The sequence below is a fragment of the Helianthus annuus genome, chromosome 12 (genome assembly GCF_002127325.2).
Source record: "Helianthus annuus cultivar XRQ/B chromosome 12, HanXRQr2.0-SUNRISE, whole genome shotgun sequence".
Lineage (NCBI taxonomy): Eukaryota > Viridiplantae > Streptophyta > Magnoliopsida > Asterales > Asteraceae > Helianthus > Helianthus annuus.
This window is the reverse complement of record NC_035444.2, coordinates 23,933,219-23,957,776: the sequence shown is the minus strand read 5'-3', so window position 1 is coordinate 23,957,776 and position 24,558 is coordinate 23,933,219. Positions and strand designations below refer to the sequence as shown.

Below are 24,558 nucleotides of genomic sequence, written 5' to 3'. Positions count from 1 at the left end.
GCTTCGAAAAGTAGCGATTTTTATATAAAAAACATTAAAAAAATACTTTTTGTGTGATTTTTAGCTATTTTTAGCTATTTTGGTTGTGTTCACATTGATTCTCGCAATAAGAGGTGGTTCTCGCATGATCTTCTCCCTATATATATATCAATAACCAAAACTTTGATGTCAAACCTTTTTTACACTTAAACTAGCACAAGCATTTCACCAGAATTCAAAACTTAATTAACATATTTAATAATCACTCTCAAATAAACATTTAAAAGTAAATAAAACCCTTCATAGTATTTAAACATTATACATATTATACCAAAAAACGTGATGTAAGAGGCATTCTATAAGGAAAATAATTACACTACATGTTATACCCAAAAATGAGATGGCATTCCATAAGGATAATAATTATACGAGTGTCCACTTTTTATTGATCCTTCTTCTACTCTTTGCTCAACTTTTTCCGCCATTTCTCTGGCTGATGCTGCTTCGGATTTGGCTGATTCCACTTCTTTCCTTGTTGCTTCCAAATCTCTCCTCAAATATTTTATTACTTTATTGGAGACTGAAAATTCATAGAATTACAAGAGTATAGAACTTAGGTCACACATATTCCAATAATATATTTAAACATGTATGTTTATAACAGCAGAGTATGGAATGAATATCCGTTAGGATACATTATGATAAGATTATATATAATTAGGTTATGATTACGTGTATTACACGTGTTAAAATAATGTTATTAATTTAAAATTCTTTAACCCATGTATAATATCTCTTGGCCTAGTGGTCAAGAGAGAGGTGGGAAACTTTGCTTTTCTTAGAGGTATTGGGTTCAAATCCAGGAAAGATGGAATTCTAATACTAACTTGGTGATGCTAACATACTAACTACTAAGGGGCTGTTTGGTAGCCTCTGAATGGTCATTAAGAGGCTACCTCTTAATGGAACCATTAAGAATTTTACAAATGAGAAGGTAGAAGAATGTGACATGTGATGATTTACCATTCAGAGGTTACCTCTTAACCATTAAGACTTGAGGTTACCTCTTATTCATTCAGAGGTTTTAAACCATTAAGAGGTAGCATCTGAATGGTCATTAAGAGGCTACCAAACAGCCCCTAACTCGGTTAACAACATCCTAACCGTACGCCGTTAAAAAATGTATTATATGAGTTGAATAAACCCATGTTTTACTTATTACATTGATTAAATAAAATATAATAACACATACATGTGTCAAGATATGTCTTTGAAAAATTACTTTGACATGATCATTATAAATCATTTTAAGTTAATTTTAAAATATTTATTTTTCAACTGGGTATTAAATTTTTTAAAAGTAATTGATAAATGTTAATTCAATTAAAGTGTACTTACTCTTTTTAATATTCTTTTAGCATACTTAAATGGACTCAAATTCAAGTTGTAATTATGAATCACTCCATTCTGTTAAAATTACACTAACTAAACCGTATATTAAAAAAATAAATATATAACAATATATTAAAAAATAAATATATATTTAACTATTTATTAAATGTTAAGTAAATTCTTTAACATGGATTTTATATATATATATATATATATATATATATATATATATATATATATATATATATATATATATATATATATATAAAAGTTGTTTACATCTGAAATCATTTATTAGAATAAGGATAAGAATAAGTTTTTCTTTGATCGGCAAAGATAAGAATAAGTGATATGTATGTATTAATTATTAAAAAACATTAAAATAAAATATATGTCAATTTTTTAGGTTGGAGCAAAGAATGCAATGTGATATTAAATGAAATTATTTATTAAAAGTTATTAGATTAGATATGAAAGATTGTTATGGTATTTTGAAATATGTGAAGACATGATAAATATATACGAACTAGTCATAAGTCGCCCGTATTGCGGTGCGGGGCATGGAGCGTAAAACCGTGTTAAGAAGCAACACGACGACCAAAATCAGGAAAACACGTAAAATAAAAACATGAACTCAACACCAAGTGAGTCTCATGACGTAAAACCTTGACGAAAGTCAAGGATGTCAAAGTGATATTGTATAGAGTTTTTAGAAATTGGGGCAAAGTTGACCAGTTTGAAATATGACCAACAAACACTGTGCTAAGTAGAAACCGAACGACAACCAAATCTAGAAAAAAAAACGTATAACCAAAATACGAATTTTAAAACCAAGTGACTTACGTAACGTTTAACGTAAACGAACTAAACTAAGCTCATGTAACTTTTGTGGCCAAATTATAAAAACAAAAGTTATTTTATTGAAAACATGAACTTTAGTTTGCTTAATAAAAATAAATAAATAAACCAACTAAATGACAAAATAGTAACTATTTCTTAAAGTGTTAGAACTTAATATATATATATATATATATATAATTTGTGAAGAAACATATTTGTAAATTGGATGAAGATAAGTATGTTTTTTCCAAATATATTAATTTACATTTATATTTATTTATATGTTATTATATGTTTTATAATATTAGATTAGGTTTATTATATATATATATATATATATATATATATATTGCTTTCGAGTGATGATGAATAGTAATTTTATTTTTATAATAATATATAGTTTTTTATTATTTTATTGTTTAATATATTATAATAGTTTATTATTATATGTACTTTTAATAACATGGTTTTCCTTTTTTTAAACATCTATTTCCTTTACCTTTTTTAATATTTATTTTTTTTCTTTTTTTGACATATATTAATTTATCGATTAATTTGATACTTCTTTATAAGTTACGTTTATAAACTATTTCTAAAAACTTAAGTACGTAGTTATGCTTGATTTCTTTCCCTGACATTCCGTTATAAGTTTTGTTAAAACGAGGTTATACTCAAAATAAAGTATTTATTTGGTATTATAAAATGGTACGATAATAAACTAAATCGTTCTAATGGTTTGACTTTCTAAACAACATGCTTTATTTTCAAATCACGTTTGCTTTACATTATTATTTGCTCGGTTTCGCCACAACGCGCGATATAAAAAAACTAGTTATATATTATATATTATATATTATATATTATTTATAAAAGACCATGAATAGTAATTTTGAATTTAAAATAATAAATAGCTTTTTAATATTTTATTATATTAATATATTATTTTTAATATTTACTTTGAACTTTAACATATTTTCATTCTTTCGTATTTACTTTTATCTTTTAACGTATTCTCATTTTTTCTTTTTCTTAAAACCATATTTCTTTTTCACTTATTTTTCTTTTTAATAATTATTTTTTCTTTTTTTTAAATCATCTGTACTTTATCAATTAATTTGAAATTTCTTCAATAACTTATGTTCATTAAATTTTTTTCTAAAAACTTAAGTACGTAGTTGTGGTTAATTTTTACCCTCGATCAGTATAAATTTTATTAAAAATGAATTTATATTTAAGAATAAAGTATTTACTTGGTATCATAAGATGATACGATGATAAACTGAACCGATTCTAATGGTTTGGCTTTCTAAACAACATGCTACATTTTCAAATAACGTTTATTTTACATTATTATTTGCTCCGTTTCGCCGCAACGCGCGATGGGAAAAAAAACCTAGTTATAAATATCGGAATATCATATATAGGTAGAGGATCCTGTACATTAATCTAAAAGTGTGAGAAGGGTGAGAAATATTGTGGTGATGACATGTGTACTCAATCTAAATTAATTCAAAAGGGTAAACAAGTAATTTTCTTATTGATTTAATTAATTGATAACCTTCCATAACCGCCACCCTTTATTATAGGAATACAAATTAAGAATTAATCTACGAATTTGTGTCATCTCGTTCAGAACTGTATAGTGTTATATTTTTTATATAGTGTCTTATAGTGTTACATAGTGTTATATGATGTTATATAGTGTTATATGATGGATGTATAGTGTTATATAGTGTTATTTAGAGTATATAGTGTTATATAATGTTATAGTGTTATATTTGTCTCATAACATGTTAATGATAGATGTATAGTGTTATATAGTGTTATACAGTGTTACAAAGTGTTATATGTTGTTACATAGTGTTATACGGTGTTATATGTTGTTTCAGTGTTATATAGGGCTAAAAATGGAAGAAGTTAAAAGTCTTGTGGGCTCTAATAAGAAGAGGATATTGGTTGGGCAAGTGGATAAGCGGAATATTATTTTATTCAATACTAGGTTATAACCCCGTGTATTACACGGGTTGAATAAATAAATTTTATATACTAAATAATAAAATAATATATATTTAAAAACCTTCTTTATTGCACGAGTTGAATAAATATAATTTTATATATTAAATAATAAAAAGTTATATCTATAAGAACAATATTGTACAGGTTGAATAAATGTAATATAAAATAATACATCTTTAAAAAGCCTCATTTATTACACGGGTTGAATAAATGTAATTTTATATACCAAATAATAAAAAAATTACATTTTTAAAAATGTGTATTACACGGTTTGAATAAATGTAATTTTCTTTACTAAATAATAAAAAAATATATATATATCCTTAAAAAACCTCTTGTATTGTACGAATTGAATAAATCTAATTTTATACATCAAAAAGTAAAATTACGATTTTGGCCACCGTGGTTATATCACTTTTACCCTTTTAGTCAAAATTTTTTTTTAACATCTAAGCCTCTAACGTCTTTTTTTAAACATTTTTGGCCCCTAACATTTAATAGATGAGGTTAGTGTTAGGGGCCAAAAGGGTTAGAAAAGAAGACGTTGGGAGCTCAGATGTTAAAAAATTCTTTTTTGTTCTAAAAGGGTAAAAGTGATATAACTACAGGGGTTAAAATCATAATTTTCTCTAAATAATATTATAAATGAGAATAAAAGATTAGACTAAATAATAATTATCCATAAGATATTAAACTAAATCATATTTAATAGGATAGTTATCTATAATTAATTAGAAAAAATTAAATTAAAATAATAATTATCTATAAGAGAAGCACTAATATGATGACAAGTGTCTCAAAAGTGGTTTCTTTTATTATATAGTATAGAAGATTATATGCATTTTCTGTTTTAGTAATACTTTTAATACATTTTAATAACTATTGAAAAGTTAAGCAGATATTTGTTTAAATTAATCTATTGATTTGATTTATACCTAAAAAATAGGAATTTATTGTGTCATTTGTGATAACTCGTGAATCTAAAATGTTTTTCCTGTTTTTCTTATTTCACCCCTTCATATATATCTTAATTTCACTGATATCATATGTTAATGTATGGTTTTATAACTAATAAATCATTACTAACTATCTAATATTTTATTTATTTAAGTCGTTTAATACACATCTTTCTAATCTAGTTATTTGATAAATTCGTTTTAAGATAAAGTGAAAAGGAATGGAATTGAAATATGATGATATGACACTCATGTAGAAGAAAGAGATTCGTGGAAAGATGGGGATAATAAGAAATGTCTTGACTTTATTTTCAAACGAAAACATTTAAATACTTAAAAAGTAATGAAAATAACTTTAGTAATTGAACGAATGAGCAATCGTGATTCATTAAGAGAGTAACATAACTATACTAGATAACAATCATTAATTAAAATTTGCTTAAGTGACAAAAAAAAAAAAGAACTTTTTTAACTATTAGTTTATACACTAGTGGCATTAGAGCATCCACAATACTAGACTTCGTCTAAAATAGTATATCATCTTAAACCCATTTTTTTCGACACTAAACCATTTCAAACCTCCATCTTATTATCCACTTCATCACATACTTTTCCATTTATATAACCTACTATTAATTCATTTATCTAATCTATAGTTAATTAATTTATTAATTATTTTTATTATTTCGTTATCTAGTGTATTTATTTAATAATAAATTCAAAATAAAATACTAAAAAAAGAATATGTAATTTTTCTAACGACTCTTTTTTCAAACGGTTAGTTTTGAAACAATTAATTTTTTAAACGGATGCCGACTCCGACGATTCAAGGATTGATGATCAATTTAATTATCTAGTTTGTTTAAGTTTACTTAGCTAGTTTGTTTAGGTTCAATTATCTAGTTTGTGTAATGTTTTAAATTTTAATAAATTTGGTTTTTATACATATGTTTCTTTTAATCTATATATTTATGATATTAGTTTAAATAATTTCAAGGTTTTCTTTTAATCTAATGCAAAAAGCTTTTTTTATTTTATATTTTAAATGAATTTAAAATAAAGGGGGTCTACGTTTAAGGTTTTGGACTAGTCCGGTGCATCAAACAGGACTAGCTCACCTCATCACCTGGTGGTCCGGAAACGGTGATCCACTACTGGACTTGGGTTTTGGACCACAACGTTGTAGATGCTTTAATCTTGCTAAAGAAAGTAACGTACCGTTTATGTTGCAACAATTTTTGACAGCAAAAGTCAAACTTCCTACGCCAACTGCGACGACAATAACAATCGCAATCCACTTTATTATGTTCTTCTTGCTCCCTCCTATAATGCTTTTGGAACCAGAGTTGTCGTTATTGGCAAGATTCTCATTTCCTACATGAATTCATGTAAATTTTATATGTCAATTCTATATGAAAATGAGACTTAAAGCAAACCACCATCGCAAATACACCTACCTTGATCAGCATAGCGAATATAACATTTTCCCATGTACATATCACCCCAAGTTGAGGTCTCACACTCGGTTCTCAACCGTCCACATGCCTCTAAAAGACAGTCTTGACAATCACCTAAACTCAAATCTTGTACACATTGCGCCGCACCTTGTATGCTTCCAAAAGCACCCCCACGGAAGTATTGTCCATTCCCACCAATAAGATATCCCAATGCACCATTTATACGATTCATGACATCCAAATTATAGCCAACTGAAGGGCCACATCTCCTCCACACCTCCACCTTTTCCTGGACTCCAAAGAATGATGAATTATCATACTTCACCAAACATCCTTCTAATTGTATTTCACCACCTATGGACATTGGGCAGGTTGTCTTGAGTTGACTTATAGCGTTGGCTACGCAATCTTTGCAATTGGGGGAGGTAAGGTCGCCTCTACATTGGAAGAGGCCATACACAACATCGCTTTGTGGGGTGGTTTCAAATTTGTTGAAGTTGTAGATAGGGGCAGAGTCGACTATGGAAGTGAATAAAGAGTTGAGATTCGACTCGTACGATGTCATTGAGGTGAAGTTGAGCTGAGAGCATTGGACATAGATGGTGATGGTGGAGTTTGTGGTAGACACGGATAAGATGGATATCATGAAAGATAATATTAAGAACAAAAGAGAGATTGCTTGTTGTAACATTTTGAGAACATATAATTTCAGTCCTCTAGTGGTTTAATTTTTAACATGGAGAAAGGCTTATATATATTTATAATATAAGGGCAATCCTTTTGTGGAAGTTTAAAGGTAAAGGGTGCCAAATTTAAATGAATTATGTTCGAAGTTTCCATTAGTCATATGAAGGGGCGAAGGTTCGGCAATCCTCTTTTGGAAGTTTCAATGTTAAGTGCATCAAAATTAAATGAAATAGATCAACTTAGATATAAAATAAAAAGGAAAGAAGTAATTTTTTAACAAGTTCAATTATCTCTTATAGATACTTAAACAATATATGCTTTTAACTAATTTAATTTTTCTTTATTAACTTACGTTCGTTAATTAAAAAAAACTGAATACGCATGTGTGTAGTTTTTTTTTGACGTTACAACATGCACTTTGTTGAAAATGGATTTGTATTCAAAGTATAACTTTTTTCTTGTATTTTAAGTTATAGCGAGTGAATACGTGCAATACTGGTACTATAATGAAACGAACTAAATTCGCCAAAACTGAATTCCTGTTGCGTGGGAATCCCAATGACTGATGTGATACTAAAAACAAAAGGTAGCCCTTATTAGTTATTACTTTACACATTTGGATTATATTAAACGTCAATCTTTCTATCTTGTTACTTTCAAGATAAATTTCATTTTCTTATGTTGTGTTCTTGATTCCGCTACATGTTTCAACACACAAAATTGACGTTCATGCAGAGTTTTCGGTTTTGGTTATCGTGCATAAAACATGGAGTTTGAGATGAGTTAGCATGTGAATGATAAACAAGTTCATGGTGATGACTGATGATAAACCTAAAAATCTTAAAGATAATAATTTAATAACTAGTCATGTTTAAAACTTTTTTTTTTGTTGTGTTTGTTCTTATATGATCCGAGAGAAAAATAAACATAAAATACCAAATATTAAACAAATTGTAATCTATCAGATTAAACTTCCATTAGTTTTCCACAAAATTGTTATAGACAAATACCATGTATTAAAGGGGATTATTTAATGTCATCTAAGTCAACGTCGATATACTATTTTAATGCAAAATACATAATTATTAAAATAACATTTTATCGAGTAAACAAAGTGCAACGAATACTGTTTTTTTCTCATAAAAAAGTTATAAATATATTAAAAATAACACTTGTACATATAATAAAGTTTATATTAGGCTATGCGTTATGCAATTACAATTTTTAAATGTTACATCATAATGTGTCTGTTATATTATAGTCATATCACTAGATCACTTTCTTTTAGTGTTTTTAGTTGCACCATGTTATGGGTTCACTGATTTGAACCGCACTCACTGATTTTAACCGCACCGCAATCATTTTTGAATCATTACTTACTTATTCATATATTATTTTTTATATTAACTACTTATTAACTAAATAGTTAAAATAAAAACAATAAGAAAAAGTTAATTTATTAAGTTTAAAAAGTTTTAGCGTTTATTAAATTCAATTCAAACTAAACTACCAATAAACCTTGAGGGTCATTTTAAAAAGTTGCATTTTCTTTTCCCCAAGCTCAACCATCATCCTGTTCCCCCAAACATGCTTTGATGGACATCACATATGTATTATATGTATTGTACATTGAATCATTCGATGGATAATTATGGTTAAAAACAATGTTGGGTTGTTGTCAAGGAAAAGCCAACGGTATATCAATTAAGAAGAACAATGTGTCAGCAAAGAGCCTTTAATAATATAGGTTATTTTAAATGGTAGGATTTATGATTATAAAATAGGACCAACATATGTTGTATAAATCCCAAAAGATACATAAAGTAAAACATTCACGCCCCTATTACGTACATTTTTATACTACTATGTCTCTAATATATTGAAATCCACCTTTCTATCCCATACTAGATACTTAAATTTAGACCGACTCTTTAGTCATAGATATGCATCCGCCTTTATAGCTTCCACCACATTGTTGCCAGATCTCAGGAAGCCGTCAAACTCTCTCTCATTTCTTGCCAGCCACACATGCCGCATAGTTGATTGGAATACCGCATTAATGACCTTTTTCCATACTTTTGAGCCATTTAAGCCTTCGATGTATTGTAATGCTTCTAAACTCGAAAGAAAACTCCTGTACATGTAGCTTTAGCCGGCCAGGATATTCCACCATTCAGCATTTGGAGAAGCGAATGATCGTATCAAACTTGTTTGTCGTATCACATATATGTAAGGACATCAAAATTCGTGAGGATGTCAGTGAGGATGCTAGCGATGAGGAAGAAGAGCTTGAAGGAACATTTATTGATACATGAAGCGTAACAACTAGCGTACTTTTATTGTGTTGCTTTTGCGCATTTGTACTATATATTGTAACTAGTTCTATACCCGTCCGGTGGACGGGCTTTTTATGGTCATAATTATATAATTTTTTTCTTTGCACTACATTATCTATTTAGAAAAGAGCTAAAGTGTGTGAAATGTTGATCAAAAGGTTCATATATGGGTCTTCAAATTTGGGCCTTCATGTGCATAGCATGATGACGAACCACCTTGGTTGTACTGCTCACCACATCTTGGTCCACCACGCCAACAACCACCTGAAGTGTACTTCCTTTTACCAGGAGCAGGTTTCAAAAACTCGTTGCTGCTTAGGGACTACAAACATGGAAACAAATTAGCATGTGCTCTAAAGGTTACCCGTTTACTTCTAAAGAAGCCGATTTAGTTTATAGTTTTTATTCCTAAAAGATCAAATGAGTAAACTAATTATTTTTCACAAAAACAATGTATGTCAAGTATGTGAAAGCCTCCTACATTGTAATATATAGTTTTAGTAAACATAGTTTGATGCTACTACATGAAGATAGGTGTTTTCCTTCATAATGTTCCTTATCTATAATCAAACTGTACATATTCAAAAGACTACAGAATGCTTCTAAAATATATGAAAAGATACTTTGATGCCACTAAGTAATGTAGCTATTTTCCTAGAAAGCAAAAAAGAGCCGAATGAAGGAAAAGGTTGTGCCTGCAAAAAAAAATCACATAAATGGATAGATTTGCGTTGTATTTTATCCCAAATTCGTCAAATGCGTAAAGTCACAAATTTTAGCAACCAAAGGGATTAATGGGGTAAAAGTTTTATAAAGTGTACTTCTAATGCATATACACAACATCTAAATCATTTTTTAAAACAAATCTGATTACTATTACAATGTATGGTTTCTAACTTTCTATAATGATATTTAAAGTGTTAATTATTGATTAAAAAACTCAAAATATATAGGCCAGGTGTAGCAAACCTGACATAACTTGGCCCATGCTTACATATTGGATTTTCTTAACCTTTGCCTCCTGCCTTTCAACCTTTCACCACATGCATGACTGCACCTTTTTTTTGCTTTGAAGCTCCAGCACCTAAGCAGTATTTGAGATTGCTTTTTTGAACACGGGCGCACTCACACTATATTCTGCAAGAAGAAAATTTTAAAACAATGTTGTTAATGCCACAATATCTCTACAAAACAATATAGGAGGTTGGGACTTACAACCCTTTATTTATTTGACCTGTTTGAGATGAACAATAACCCAAATAACTCATTCATATGTGCTATGATCTAACAAAGGTCCTTTACTTTTCTGAGTTATGTGCAAATGCCGAACATCCTTTCTGCATGATCCGATGGTCATGTGGCTTTCAGGAATTCGGTTACACCAACACAGTGGTCCATGATAAAGTATAATAACATGTCTCGCATGGTGGAAATACACAAGACCCTACAAGACGTGTCGTAAAATTATTATCAGCAGTGGCAAATTCACCCATTTACATACAAGTGGGTTGATCCAAATTATGTCTTACTTCAAAGGGTCAAATAGAAAAGGTTAGCTAAAAAGAGAATTGGTCAAGTCGTAAAACGGTTGATGTCCACTAAAACACTTTCAATACATACATGTATACAGCTTCTTAACCTGATGTATTAAAAAAAACTTACTTTAAGAAAATGTTCAATATCTAAGGTAAAGAAGATGTACATGTATACAAAATGTTCAATGTCTAATGTAATTAGTTGATCTTGTGTTAATGCCTGCATACATTTGATTTATATTAAGGTAAAGAAGCCATATAAGTGAATGATGCTTGATAAAATTCAAAATACATAACAATTGCAATAACTTGTGTCTAATTATTGATGTCTTAAACCCAATCTTATTGATACACAAAAACCGTGAAAGATTCATGACAAAACTCACCACAAAAGCATTTTTCAAATATGTTTGGAGTAGAGCAGAATAGCCATAGCAGAAGAAGAGCATCATCGAAACATGGATGAGGGAAGGCAGACCTGCGGAGCGTGGAACTACGAACACCAATCCACCGCGGTGGCCATCCTATCACCCGTTTTATTTCCACCAAGAAATCCAATTGCTTTACCTGATCTAAAAGCACGTTCTGATCCCACCAATAAATCCGACAAAATTCATTAGGAAAGCCTTTCGCCGACGGTAGTGATGGTGATGATAGTTTAAATGCCCGTACACTGTAAGGACCAATGATGTGACAACTGATCGGAATAATCACGGAGACGGGGGAGCAAGAGAAGTAGAGACATGGTTACAAATCGCGGAGTGGGGAGGGCGATAATGGGGGAGGGGTTGGTAACTTCCCTGTAACCGCTGCTTCATGTATTTTAAATGGCTGAGATTTAATCTCAGACTCATTGTGTTATAACTAACCTCATAAGTGCCTTGGACATTTTCTCATGAGCACATTACAACAGTTATATTAGTAATATTAAAACCCATGAAAGTGACTCCAATTGCTCATGTTCTCTGCAATATTTGATACCATGTCCTGCAAATATAACTATAAACAATTTGTATTACATTTTGTAGTTAGACATTAGGTTCAAATTATTCGAGTGCATCTAATTCTCTTTCCTACCATATATAAAGGAATACGATCTCTACCTATACAAAAATTATTGGTTGACAAGGGGCAGATCGCAATGATAAAGATTATTCATGCCTCATGAATGCATAAGTTAGTACTTATGTAAGGCATAAAAGTAAAATAAAATACCACTACTAAAATTTGAAAAAAAAATTAAAAAGCAACTTGAAAGAGAAAACAACCTTCCAATGGGGGTAGACTCCTCTGTGAGTATAGCCTCATTCACAATAGCAATATTCATCTAGACACCAAAGCCTCATATAGCTGCATATTTGAGATAATAACAACTTAAAAGGTCTTACAGAGATTCATGAATTACAATTATGCAGTACGTAGAAACGTAAACTAACTGATTTAGAAACTATATCAGAAATAGAGCACGTGATGTTCGGATTGTCACCTCATGAACTTCGTTGGAAACTGAAGCTTCGAAATCCGAAATTACTCCATCATTTTCTTCCTCTTCCGTTTCGGTTTCCGGCAGGTAGGTTGGGCTAGGGCGGAGAACAGTAAGGCCTTAGCGACGGCGGCGAGAATCTGACAAAATCTGAACCCTAGAATCCCGATTTCACATTAATTACTGGTATTACCTCTTAGATTGAATCTTCAAATCCTTAGCCGCATGAGAGAAAAACGCTGTGCTTGAGAGAAGAAAGACAGACGAACCGTAAATGAGGGTGCAGGAGTTTGGGAGGTAAATAAGGGGAGACACCATAACTGCTGGGAGAGACGACGTGGGGGTGAAATCGGAAGGAATGATGAACCGTCCCCAACCTCCCCTTCTAGAAGCTTTCATTGAATTAATACGGTCAGGATTTTATCTCAACTTGATCCAAGGGCTAATATTTAACAAAAAGTAGTTACAAATTAACGGGAACATAAGAATATACAATTTGTTTTTTAAACCTATTACATTTTTATTTTATAACTGGAACAATACATTGATTCAAAGTTCTGCAGATTGGTGTTCGTTGATGTGGTCGTATTAATAGTAATGCTACTCTGGTTCGCGACTTCATCTTGTGTATAAGTTAGAACTAGTAGGAATACACGCGCGTTGCGGTGGGTTCGGTGGGTTCGTCCGTTTTGTCGCTATCATCTAAATGGCTTGACGGGTTCCGTTTCCTCGTAACCGCATAACAGTCACTTCCTTTATGAACATCAAACCCTCACCTTTATAAAACTTGGCCAGAGAATACCAAGCCCAAGAGTTCATCTGGTCTGCAATGCTTCGGTCAAGAAACTTCTGACTGCTGGTCCAGACTTGCCACCAAGCCGTATTAAAACCATAGTCATGAAAACAAGATAGCAAAACACCCGCGCCATTAGGCAATGTTGACAATTTAGGGATTTAATTAATATTTATTTATCTATTTTGGGATACCCGAGTTTGGATTCAAATGGTTGGGTACCCGGAAATATGCTAAACAAGGCTAATCAGATTAACCATCTGCCTGTTCAATTTGACCCGAGTCCAACCCATGTGCTTGTTAAAAAAAAGTATCTATTTTGTCATTTACATTTTCATTCAACCATTCAACATTATTAAGCAAACTTTTAGTATCATATGCAAATTCTTTCACAGTGGGAAAATGGTTACCATATTGATGATGAACTTAATATTAAGAGTTCTAGAAAGCTATATTATTAGAATTGCGGGGGGGGGGGGGGGGGGGGGGGGGGGGCTAAGTGTAATTTACTTGAAAGGAAACACCAAACACGTATCAGGTGTAGTTACAAACTCTCTGTACTAAAAAAGAATATAAATGTGCCAATTTACTTGTAAATGAAATCATGAAAATTACCATTTTCTACCAAAGTTTTAACTTAAATTGTCATTTTATCAAACTTTTTGAAAGTATAGCCGATGATGCAGTTAATTACAAAAATGCATAACTCAATCAAAAGATGCTATGTAGAGTTATATGTCCCAAATCGAGTGGTCATGGGTTTAAAGACAACATTTGCGCAGCGGGGACATTAAAAACCTAAAATCCTATGGTTGAGCAACCAATCGGTTAATACACACCACCTTGAACTGAAAAATGCACTTTTGATTGGATGGAGGGAGTATTATAAATGACAACTCCACGCTTATGTCACTTTTAGAAAGCTTAGATAATGTGACAAGATGCTACCTTCGCCACCTCTAGTCAAAGAGTTATGTGCTAGCAGGCTGAAAACTGTTGTAACATACTTATCTCCTTCACCAAACCACTACAAAAATAAATCATGTAGAAAAATTATTATGTTTAAATGAATCAATATTTATAAAACTAATAATTTAGTACTGAGAGAGATGATAATCTGCACCTTTGAGATAATGCTTAACAATGATATGTTAATAAAATTTGCACAAGCTGCAAGCATCGTTTTACCAGCACCAGGGGGTCCAAAAAGCAAAATTCCTTTACAAGGCTGTAATTAAAAAAAAAAGGCCAGGTCACCTAAAAGTTACTCTTGTATATATGATGGAATAAGTTGATAAAAAATTAAAGGTGCCAGTTTCAAAACTGCTTAGATAAGGGTCGAATTGGGCTGTGCCAAATCACAAAAAAATTAGATCAAATGAGGATAGATCAAATGGACCTAGCAGGTTAAAAGTCATCAAGCCCACATCTTACCACCTCTAATAAAAATATTCTTGTGCTTTTACCTTGGTTAACTGTGGTGTTTGTCTGGTGCCGATTGAAGAAACACTGACCTAAACAGCACCTACGGCTTCAATGATTAGTGACTCGAACGCTTGGCTGCAAAACAGAAACACCGTTAGGACTCGTTACAGGAATGGGGTTATTCCTGTAACCACCCTCCGGCGTGAGAATAAGTATTGGTTTATGAGAGAAGTTTTGGAGAAGAAGATGTATGAGAACCAGATGATCATACCTTATACGTTTGTCTCTATATATAGGTTTTCCATTAGGGTTTCCTTTATCCCATGATGTATTCCGATAAATTAGAGATTTACACGATCTTCCCGAAAAGTTGGAGATTTAGTTGTGCACCTTCCATGTAGATATGGAAGGTTCTAGAATAAACGTTTGTATTTATATAAATATAAAAGGTTGTAACCGGGTCGGGTCACACCTCGTCATGTCCCCCCAGTCCGAGCTCATGGAATAAAAATCCATTAGGTCGGACTAAGAGAAAAAAGAAAAAGTTAGCATATGATGATTGTTACAACGGCTTTGGAAAATGACGGCGAGAATACAGGATGTGACAGTTGGGTCATCATATCGGTGACAGCTGTTTTTACCCCGCATGGACACGTGTGTCCGTTCGTACATCTTTTTGAATTTGAAAAGTTGCCTTTGCGTATAAATAACGACTCCTTATATAGGAGTTCAAATCCCTTCCCCCAAATTACTCCTTCGTTATTCTTTCTACTCAAATGGCTTCGAAAACGAATGAATCGTCTTCCACCGCTACCGCCCCTACAGACATACTGTTTTGTAAGTGGGGCGTAACATCTTTCAATAACCTTGTTCATGATTACGGAATTAGGGCCGAATGGAACCCTGTTTTGCCGTCGAAGGCCGACACTGCCTTTCCCTTGAAGGGAGGTAAAATCACTTTGTTCAGTGATTTTTTCAAATTCTGCAATTTCCGGCTACCCATCACCAAATTTTTGAAATCGGTGCTCGATTTTTACCGTATCCACATCTCTCAAATACATCCCCTTGGCTTAGTGAAACTTCGGCAATTTGAGTATGCCTGTATAGCGCTGGGCCATATCCCAGAACTGGTTGTCTTTAGGGCTTTCTTTGTGCTTGTGTGGAAATCCCCTTTCTTTACTTTCGATCGGAGGGATACGGACGCGTCGTGCTTAAGGGATATTCCCACCAGCTCGAGGGACAAAGATTGGAAGAAAAAATTCTTCTATCTTGATGCCACTGTTATCCCTGGGGAGATGCACTGGAGAGAGAAAGGGCCAAAGGATAAAGTGAGAGACGATGCTCCTCCTGAGGATTCGTACACATCAAATGCCCTATACATGAAGCTATGTGGCCGCCCCTTTGAGTGCACAATTATCCCAGAAGGTGCGTTGGTGATGGCCGGCATGAGTTTATTGTGGCCTGATATTAAGCGTTATCCCTCATTTCAAAGAGACGATGCAGGTATGTTTACATCATCATGCCTTGCTAGTTTTGCTGTGTTTATTATTTGTTGTTTTTTTTTTATTTATCCTCATATGTCACGCAGGGGAGTGGGGTATGTTCGACTTTATTGATCCACCGCGGCACCTCGCGTTGAAGCCTGCCGACCGCGTGTTGGACGAAGGGGAACCGGACGTGCTAAAGGTGCATCTTGAGCAGTTTCTTCTGCCCGCTATACCGGCGGACCCCACGGCGTACATTACCCCGTTGTCAAGTGTGGCGATTACCGCCGTGTCGATGTCGGAGAAAAAACCTGCCCGAATAAAGCTTACCGGGAAGAAACACACAGCAAGCCATGGGAGTGTGCCCGTAATGGAGGAAACGTCCAGTGTTGGGCGTGATGTTCCCTTGGTCGCCGACCTGACCAGTCCAAGTCGTGCCTCGAAGAAAAGAAAAACCTTTGTCGCACCTACTCTAAGTGCCTTTGAGGCGGTACAGGCTGCTTGTGCTTTCTCACCAGGTATCTATTGCTAACTATCATTGTAGCATACTAGCTGACGAGGTGTGACCCGCATCGGTCAACCCGACCCGGTTACAACCTTTTATATTTATATAAATACAAACGTTTATTCTAGAACCTTCCATATCTACATGGAAGGTGCACAACTAAATCTCCAACTTTTCGGGAAGATCGTGTAAATCTCTAATTTATCGGAATACATCCTGGGATAAAGGAAACCCTAATGGAAAACCTATATATAGAGACAAACGTATAAGGTATGATCATCTGGTTCTCATACATCTTCTTCTCCAAAACTTCTCTCATAAACCAATACTTATTCTCACGCCGGAGGGTGGTTACAGGAATAACCCCATTCCTGTAACGAGTCCTAACGGTGTTTCTGTTTTGCAGCCAAGCGTTCGAGTCACTAATCATTGAAGCCGTAGGTGCTGTTTAGGTCAGTGTTTCTTCATTGGCGCCATCCGTGGGACCTATTTAGCGACAAGAACTTCATGGCAAGTGACCAGAACATGGCTGGTCAAACGTTGGCAAATAATAATTTGGCGCTAGGGGCGGGAACTAGTACCGTTCCACAGTCTTCCCCGGCCGTCACGAGGTCATTAGATCCAGAGTTCGAGGCGGAAGGGCCACCTCCAGGTTTTGACAATATCACCACCGTCTCTTCCCAGACTGTGGTTACAAACCCTTTCCTCTATATGCCCTCACAAACACCACCAAGGAGGATGGAAGGGACTGGCGGTAACACATTCGCTCCGGGAACAACTGTTTTTTCACAGGCTTCACGCCTCTACTCCACTCCTGTTATCACCTCGGCGAGCCCCAGTATCTTAGTGTCAGAAACCAGTACGCCTCAATACTACCAGCCATTGGTTTCTAACCCAATGTCGCCGCTATACTCAGCCGCGCTTACGGCGGCGCTATCTACACCACCTCACCAGCCGGTTATCATGCCAACGGGGGTAATGAATGCCCCTGTCAGACCAGGAAATCAGATGTATTTCCCGGGGTATTGCTATGCGCCCCCATTCGGGTATTTACCCTCATACGGGGGAACAGCGTATCCGTTTCAGGGAACAGCGCAAGGAAGCTCTCAATCGCCGTACGCGGCTTACATGCCGCCATGGTGGAATTTTCCAACTCCACAACCAATGTATACCCAAGCGCCAACTGAACCTGTGCACGACAGAGAAAACGCGGTCAGACCCCGGGTGACCCCTTTGGAAAACTCCAGTCTGGGGGCAGGATCTGCCCCGGGTATGAATGTTCCACCTGCACAACCCGTGAATGTGGAAGAAGACGAATTAACCAAACCATACAAACCGGTAGACGCGACGTTCCGATCCAAATTCACTCGTAGGATCGCCGAAGCTCCTATCAAGGAAAAACCTAAAATGCCCCAAACGGTCGGTAAGTACGATGGCCTCACCGACCCGGATGACCATCTCAATTTATTTAAGAGCGCGGGTGAAGTGGCCTGCTGGCCCATGCCCCTATGGTGTAAAATGTTCGTACAAACCCTAGTGGGAGCGGCACGAGTATGGTGGGACAGCCTGCCCACAGGTGAGATAGACAGTTTTGAAGATTTGGAATCAAAGTTTATCCTACAGTTTAGTCAGCAGCGCCGACACACGAAAGATAGGAACGAACTCCTTCATATTCGTCGTCGTGACAATGAGACGGTAGAAAACTTTATCATCAGGTTCAACAAAGAAAGCCTGGCGATACCAGGCGTCACCAACGATCTGGCATGCGGAGCATTCCTCCAAGGGGTTAATGATGACGAACTACTGAGAACACTGCATGGAAGGGATGGGGTACCCCCAACCATAGATGAAATACTGCGAATAGCCAAGGTATATGTTATACAGGAAAAGGCGGTAGCAGCCAGCCACGCAGCCAACAGAAAGAAAGAAGCCCTAAAAAGTCAGGAGGAAAAAGATCACCGAGGGTCTAAAAGCAAACATAGGGGAGACCGATATCAGAGAAACGACAAGGACTCGCGATACGACAGACACCGAAGCTCCTATTCAAAGAACGAGACGTCAAAACCTCGATCTGAATATCCCAATTTAAGCAAGACCCCGGCTGAAATTCTTGCCTCAGAAAACCTCAGGCTTAATCCACCAAAGCCGCTGAAAGATAATCCGAACAAAGACACGAGCAAATACTGTGAGTACCACAAGGGAAGCGGGCACGATACCAACGACTGCTTTCAGCTTAAGAAACAGATCGAATATTTCGTGAAGTCGGGTAAATTGGCACACCTAGTGCGAGATATCAAGCAAGGCCCGCCGGTGGTCAAGGAGGAGAACGACAAGGCGGCAGGCAAAAGGCCGCGCGAATTGAACATGGTTCGTGCTGACATAGGAAGGGGGCGAAGCGGAGTTTCTCCACACTCGAGCCTTGGATGTTGGCAACAATGACTATAGAACCACGAATGGAGGATTTGCATCTTACCACAGACGCCCTGATCATCTCCGCGGCAGTAGGAGACTACCGCATGAGGCGAATCCTAGTCGACACCGGAAGCTCAGAAGATATCATCTATGAACATTGCTTTAACAGAATGCAATCAGAAGATAGGAAGCTGCTCGAGTCAGTACACGCCCCTATCAAAGGTTTCACAGGGGAAAAGGTTGATCCTATCGGTCAAATCACTTTCCCGGTAACTTTCGGGCAATCACCCAAAGAAAGAACCATACTACTAACTTTCCTTGTGGTCCGCGCTGAGTCATACCACAATGTGATTATCGGAAGACTCACCCTGGGAAAGTTAGACGCCATAGTCTCCACGACAAGAGGTTTTATGAAGTTCCCAACACCGCAAGGTATCGCTACCGTATTTCGCGATAAAATCGGAGAAGTATTGAATACTAAACGATGTCGCCAAGGGCCCACCGGGGCCACAGGACCAGAAAGGTGGGTATTGAGCACGCGCCACCCGGACCAAATGGTCACAATTGGGGACACTCTGTCCCCAGAAGTTAAGAGCGATTTGAAGCAATTGTTAAAAAGAAACGCGGACATTTTCGCTTTCGAGCACTCCGATATGACGGGAGTCCCCCGTGACAAAGCGGAACACAAGCTCGCCACACTACCAGGCGTTAAGCCAGTCGCTCAGGGTAAGCGCAGCATGGCCCCGGACCGCCGGGCGGCGGTCGTTAAAGAAGTACGCAAGTTAGTGGAAGCTGGAATTCTCAGGGAAACACAATACCATACTTGGGTGTCTAACCCGGTCATGGTGAAAAAACCGGATGACACATGGCGAATGTGCATCGATTTCAAAGACCTGAACAAGGCGTGCCCAAAAGACGCGTACCCGTTGCCCGAGATTGATTTAAAGGTCGATTCCCTGGTACCTTATCGATTCAAGTGTTTCCTAGACGCGTATAAAGGGTACCACCAAATTAAGATGTCCAAGGAAGATGAAGAGAAAACAACGTTTCATACCGACGTTGGCATCTTCTGTTATACCAAGATGCCTTTCGGACTACGAAACGCAGGAGCTACCTATCAGAGGCTCATGGACAAGGTGTTCGAAACACAGATCGGGCGAAATTTGGAAGTCTATGTAGACGACCTTGTAATTAAAAGCAGCGAAGAAAAACAGATGTTGGCAGATATAGAGGAAACTTTCCAGCGGCTCAGAGAATACAACATAAAATTAAATCCAAAGAAATGTTCGTTTGGGGTGGAAGAGGGGAAGTTCCTGGGGGTAGTCGTCACCCGAGACGGTTTTAAAGCTAACCCAGAAAAAATAGCCGCCATATCGCGAATGCCTTCTCCCCGAACGCTGAAAGAAGCTCAAGCCCTTAATGGACGACTGGTAGCAATCAACAGGTTCTTAGCGAGGCACGCCGAAAAGTCATTGCCATTCATAAAAACATTAAAACATTGCCTCAACAAGAAGAATTTCAAATGGACCAGCGGAGCGGAACAGGCTCTGCAGGAAATGAAGCGTTTTATAGAAAGGTTACCTACGCTGACCGCGCCCAGACCCAATGAAGTACTAAAGATGTATTTAGCGGCAGCTCACACGGCGGTGAGCGCCGTGCTCATGGTTGAACGAGAGGGGAAACAAACACCAATATACTACATAAGCCGGGTGCTAGCGGGGCCTGAAACGCGCTATCCTACACTGGAAAAGCTAGTCTTAGCATTAGTACACGCCACGAGGCGATTAAGAAGGTACTTTCAGGCACACCGTGTACAAATCTTAACCAACTACCCGCTACAGCAGGTTCTGCACAAGCCAGAGGTTTCGGGCAGGTTGGCTAAATGGGCCATCGAGCTGGGGGCTCTAGATATTGAGTATCAGAAGCGAACGGCGGTTAAAGGGCAAGTGATTGCTGATTTCTTAGCTGAGATACCGGAAGGAGAAGTCGTTACGGACCCAGTCATTCAAGATATACCAGAGTCCAGCACTACAAGGCAGACTTGGAAGTTATACACTGATGGATCATCTAGTGGAAAGGGGTCCGGTGCAGGCCTAATGCTGATAAGTCCAGATCAAATCAGGCTAATGTACGCCTTACGTTTTGACTTTGAATGTTCTAATAATGAAGCGGAATACGAGGCATTATTGGCAGGGTTACGAATGGCAAAATCCATGGGGGCAGCCAGAGTAGACGCATATGTCGACTCGTTGCTGGTTAACAATCAGGTAAACGAAACGTATGAAGCTAAAGACGAGTCAATGGCGAAATACTTGGCGAAAACTAAAGAACTCATGGATTCCTTCGACAAGGTCATGCTCAACCATGTACACAGAGGGAAGAATCAAATAGCAGACGCCCTAAGCAAACTCGCTACCTCAGGCATGGAAAAGGAAGTCAAAGTCGAAACGTTACAGTCACCCTCAATCGAACCACGAAGTGTTTCCGCTGTCACAATAGAAGAACCTTGCTGGTATACTCCGATCCTACGCTTTCTCGTAGCAGGTGAACTACCTCCCGCCAAGGGCGAGGCACAAAAGGTACAAACGAAAGCGCTACAATATGAAGTCAATGATGGTGTCCTATACCGAAAATCTTACTTGGGTCCGTTGCTCCGATGCGTTTCCCCAGCAGAGGCAAAGTACCTCATCAGCGAGATTCACGCGGGTATATGCGGCATACACGCTGGACCTAGAGCAGTGGTGGCCAAAATCCATAGTGCGGGATATTACTGGCCCGGGATGCACGAAAACGCTGTAACGGAACTGCGAAAATGCCGCAGTTGCCAGAAGTTTGCTCCTCAGACAATACGGCCCAAAAACAGCCTGGTACCGGTGACAGCAGCGTGGCCTTTCCAGAAATGGGCCGTGGATATCGTAGGACCTTTCCCGCCGGCCCCTGGAAAGCTGAAGTACCTTTCCCGCCGGCCCCACAGCAGCGTGGCCTTTCCAGAAACAGCGTCTTCGTGCATCCCGGGCCAGTAATATCCCGCACTATGGATTTTGGCCACCACTGCTCTAGGTCCAGCGTGTATGCCGCATATACCCGCGTGAATCTCGCTGATGAGGTACTTTGCCTCTGCTGGGGAAACGCATCGGAGCAACGGACCCAAGTAAGATTTTTGGTATAGGACACCATCATTGACTTCATATTGTAGCGCTTTCGTTTGTACCTTTTGTGCCTCGCCCTTGGCGGGAGATAGTTCACCTGCTACGAGAAAGCGTAGGATCGGAGTATACCAGCAAGGTTCTTCTATTGTGACAGCGGAAACACTTCGTGGTTCGATTGAGGGTGTCTGTAACGTTTCGACTTTGACTTCCTTTTCCATGCCTGAGGTAGCGAGTTTGCTTAGGGCGTCTGCTATTTGATTCTTCCCTCTGTGTACATGGTTGAGCGTGACCTTGTCGAAGGAATCCATGAGTTCTTTAGTTTTCGCCATTGACTCGTCTTTAGCTTCATACGTTTCGTTTACCTGATTGTTAACCAGCAACGAGTCGACATATGCGTCTACTCTGGCTGCCCCCATGGATTTTGCCATTCGTAACCCTGCCAATAATGCCTCGTATTCCGCTTCATTATTAGAACATTCAAAGTCAAAACGTAAGGCGTACATTAGCCTGATTTGATCTGGACTTATCAGCATTAGGCCTGCACCGGACCCCTTTCCACTAGATGATCCATCAGTGTATAACTTCCAAGTCTGCCTTGTAGTGCTGGACTCTGGTATATCTTGAATGACTGGGTCCGTAACGACTTCTCCTTCCGGTATCTCAGCTAAGAAATCAGCAATCACTTGCCCTTTAACCGCCGTTCGCTTCTGATACTCAATATCTAGAGCCCCCAGCTCGATGGCCCATTTAGCCAACCTGCCCGAAACCTCTGGCTTGTGCAGAACCTGCTGTAGCGGGTAGTTGGTTAAGATTTGTACACGGTGTGCCTGAAAGTACCTTCTTAATCGCCTCGTGGCGTGTACTAATGCTAAGACTAGCTTTTCCAGTGTAGGATAGCGCGTTTCAGGCCCCGCTAGCACCCGGCTTATGTAGTATATTGGTGTTTGTTTCCCCTCTCGTTCAACCATGAGCACGGCGCTCACCGCCGTGTGAGCTGCCGCTAAATACATCTTTAGTACTTCATTGGGTCTGGGCGCGGTCAGCGTAGGTAACCTTTCTATAAAACGCTTCATTTCCTGCAGAGCCTGTTCCGCTCCGCTGGTCCATTTGAAATTCTTCTTGTTGAGGCAATCTTTTAATGTTTTATGAATGGCAATGACTTTTCGGCGTGCCTCGCTAAGAACCTGTTGATTGCTACCAGTCGTCCATTAAGGGCTTGAGCTTCTTTCAGCGTTCGGGGAGAAGGCATTCGCGATATGGCGGCTATTTTTTCTGGGTTAGCTTTAAAACCGTCTCGGGTGACGACTACCCCCAGGAACTTCCCCTCTTCCACCCCAAACGAACATTTCTTTGGATTTAATTTTATGTTGTATTCTCTGAGCCGCTGGAAAGTTTCCTCTATATCTGCCAACATCTGTTTTTCTTCGCTGCTTTTAATTACAAGGTCGTCTACATAGACTTCCAAATTTCGCCCGATCTGTGTTTCGAACACCTTGTCCATGAGCCTCTGATAGGTAGCTCCTGCGTTTCGTAGTCCGAAAGGCATCTTGGTATAACAGAAGATGCCAACGTCGGTATGAAACGTTGTTTTCTCTTCATCTTCCTTGGACATCTTAATTTGGTGGTACCCTTTATACGCGTCTAGGAAACACTTGAATCGATAAGGTACCAGGGAATCGACCTTTAAATCAATCTCGGGCAACGGGTACGCGTCTTTTGGGCACGCCTTGTTCAGGTCTTTGAAATCGATGCACATTCGCCATGTGCCATCCGGTTTTTTCACCATGACCGGGTTAGACACCCAAGTATGGTATTGTGTTTCCCTGAGAATTCCAGCTTCCACTAACTTGCGTACTTCTTTAACGACCGCCGCCCGGCGGTCCGGGGCCATGCTGCGCTTACCCTGAGCGACTGGCTTAACGCCTGGTAGTGTGGCGAGCTTGTGTTCCGCTTTGTCACGGGGGACTCCCGTCATATCGGAGTGCTCGAAAGCGAAAATGTCCGCGTTTCTTTTTAACAATTGCTTCAAATCGCTCTTAACTTCTGGGGACAGAGTGTCCCCAATTGTGACCATTTGGTCCGGGTGGCGCGTGCTCAATACCCACCTTT

At 37.6% G+C, this 24,558-nt stretch overlaps 2 protein-coding genes and 1 long non-coding RNA gene across 10 annotated transcripts; all 3 read right to left on the bottom strand.

Moving 5' to 3' along the window:
• Positions 1-238: 238 nt before the first annotated feature.
• On the bottom strand, positions 239-7,359 carry LOC110892606 (plasmodesmata-located protein 6). The gene is made up of 3 exons (XM_022139761.2): positions 6,641-7,359; positions 6,402-6,557; positions 239-559 (listed from the first exon to the last, which is right to left on the bottom strand). The coding sequence occupies exons 1-3, from the start codon at positions 7,329-7,331 to the stop codon at positions 363-365; spliced, it is 1,044 nt and encodes a 347-aa protein (XP_021995453.2). The 5' UTR covers positions 7,332-7,359; the 3' UTR covers positions 239-362.
• A 1,739-nt stretch (positions 7,360-9,098) lies between these two features.
• Positions 9,099-13,139, bottom strand: LOC110894402. Of its 8 annotated transcripts, none has more exons than XR_002566298.2 (6): positions 12,685-13,138; positions 12,467-12,548; positions 11,585-12,197; positions 10,879-11,107; positions 10,633-10,800; positions 10,127-10,358 (listed from the first exon to the last, which is right to left on the bottom strand). It is a non-coding gene; the product is annotated as an uncharacterized LOC110894402 (long non-coding RNA). The 8 variants fall into 8 exon arrangements; XR_002566296.2 differs by having other exon boundaries at positions 10,898-11,107; positions 12,685-13,137; XR_004874563.1 differs by lacking the exon at positions 10,127-10,358 and adding an exon at positions 9,099-9,985 and having other exon boundaries at positions 10,658-11,107; positions 12,685-13,139.
• A 9,000-nt stretch (positions 13,140-22,139) lies between these two features.
• On the bottom strand, positions 22,140-23,459 carry LOC110892605. The gene has a single exon (XM_022139760.1). The coding sequence runs from the start codon at positions 23,457-23,459 to the stop codon at positions 22,140-22,142; it is 1,320 nt and encodes a 439-aa protein (XP_021995452.1).
• Between the last annotated feature and the right edge of the window lie 1,099 nt (positions 23,460-24,558).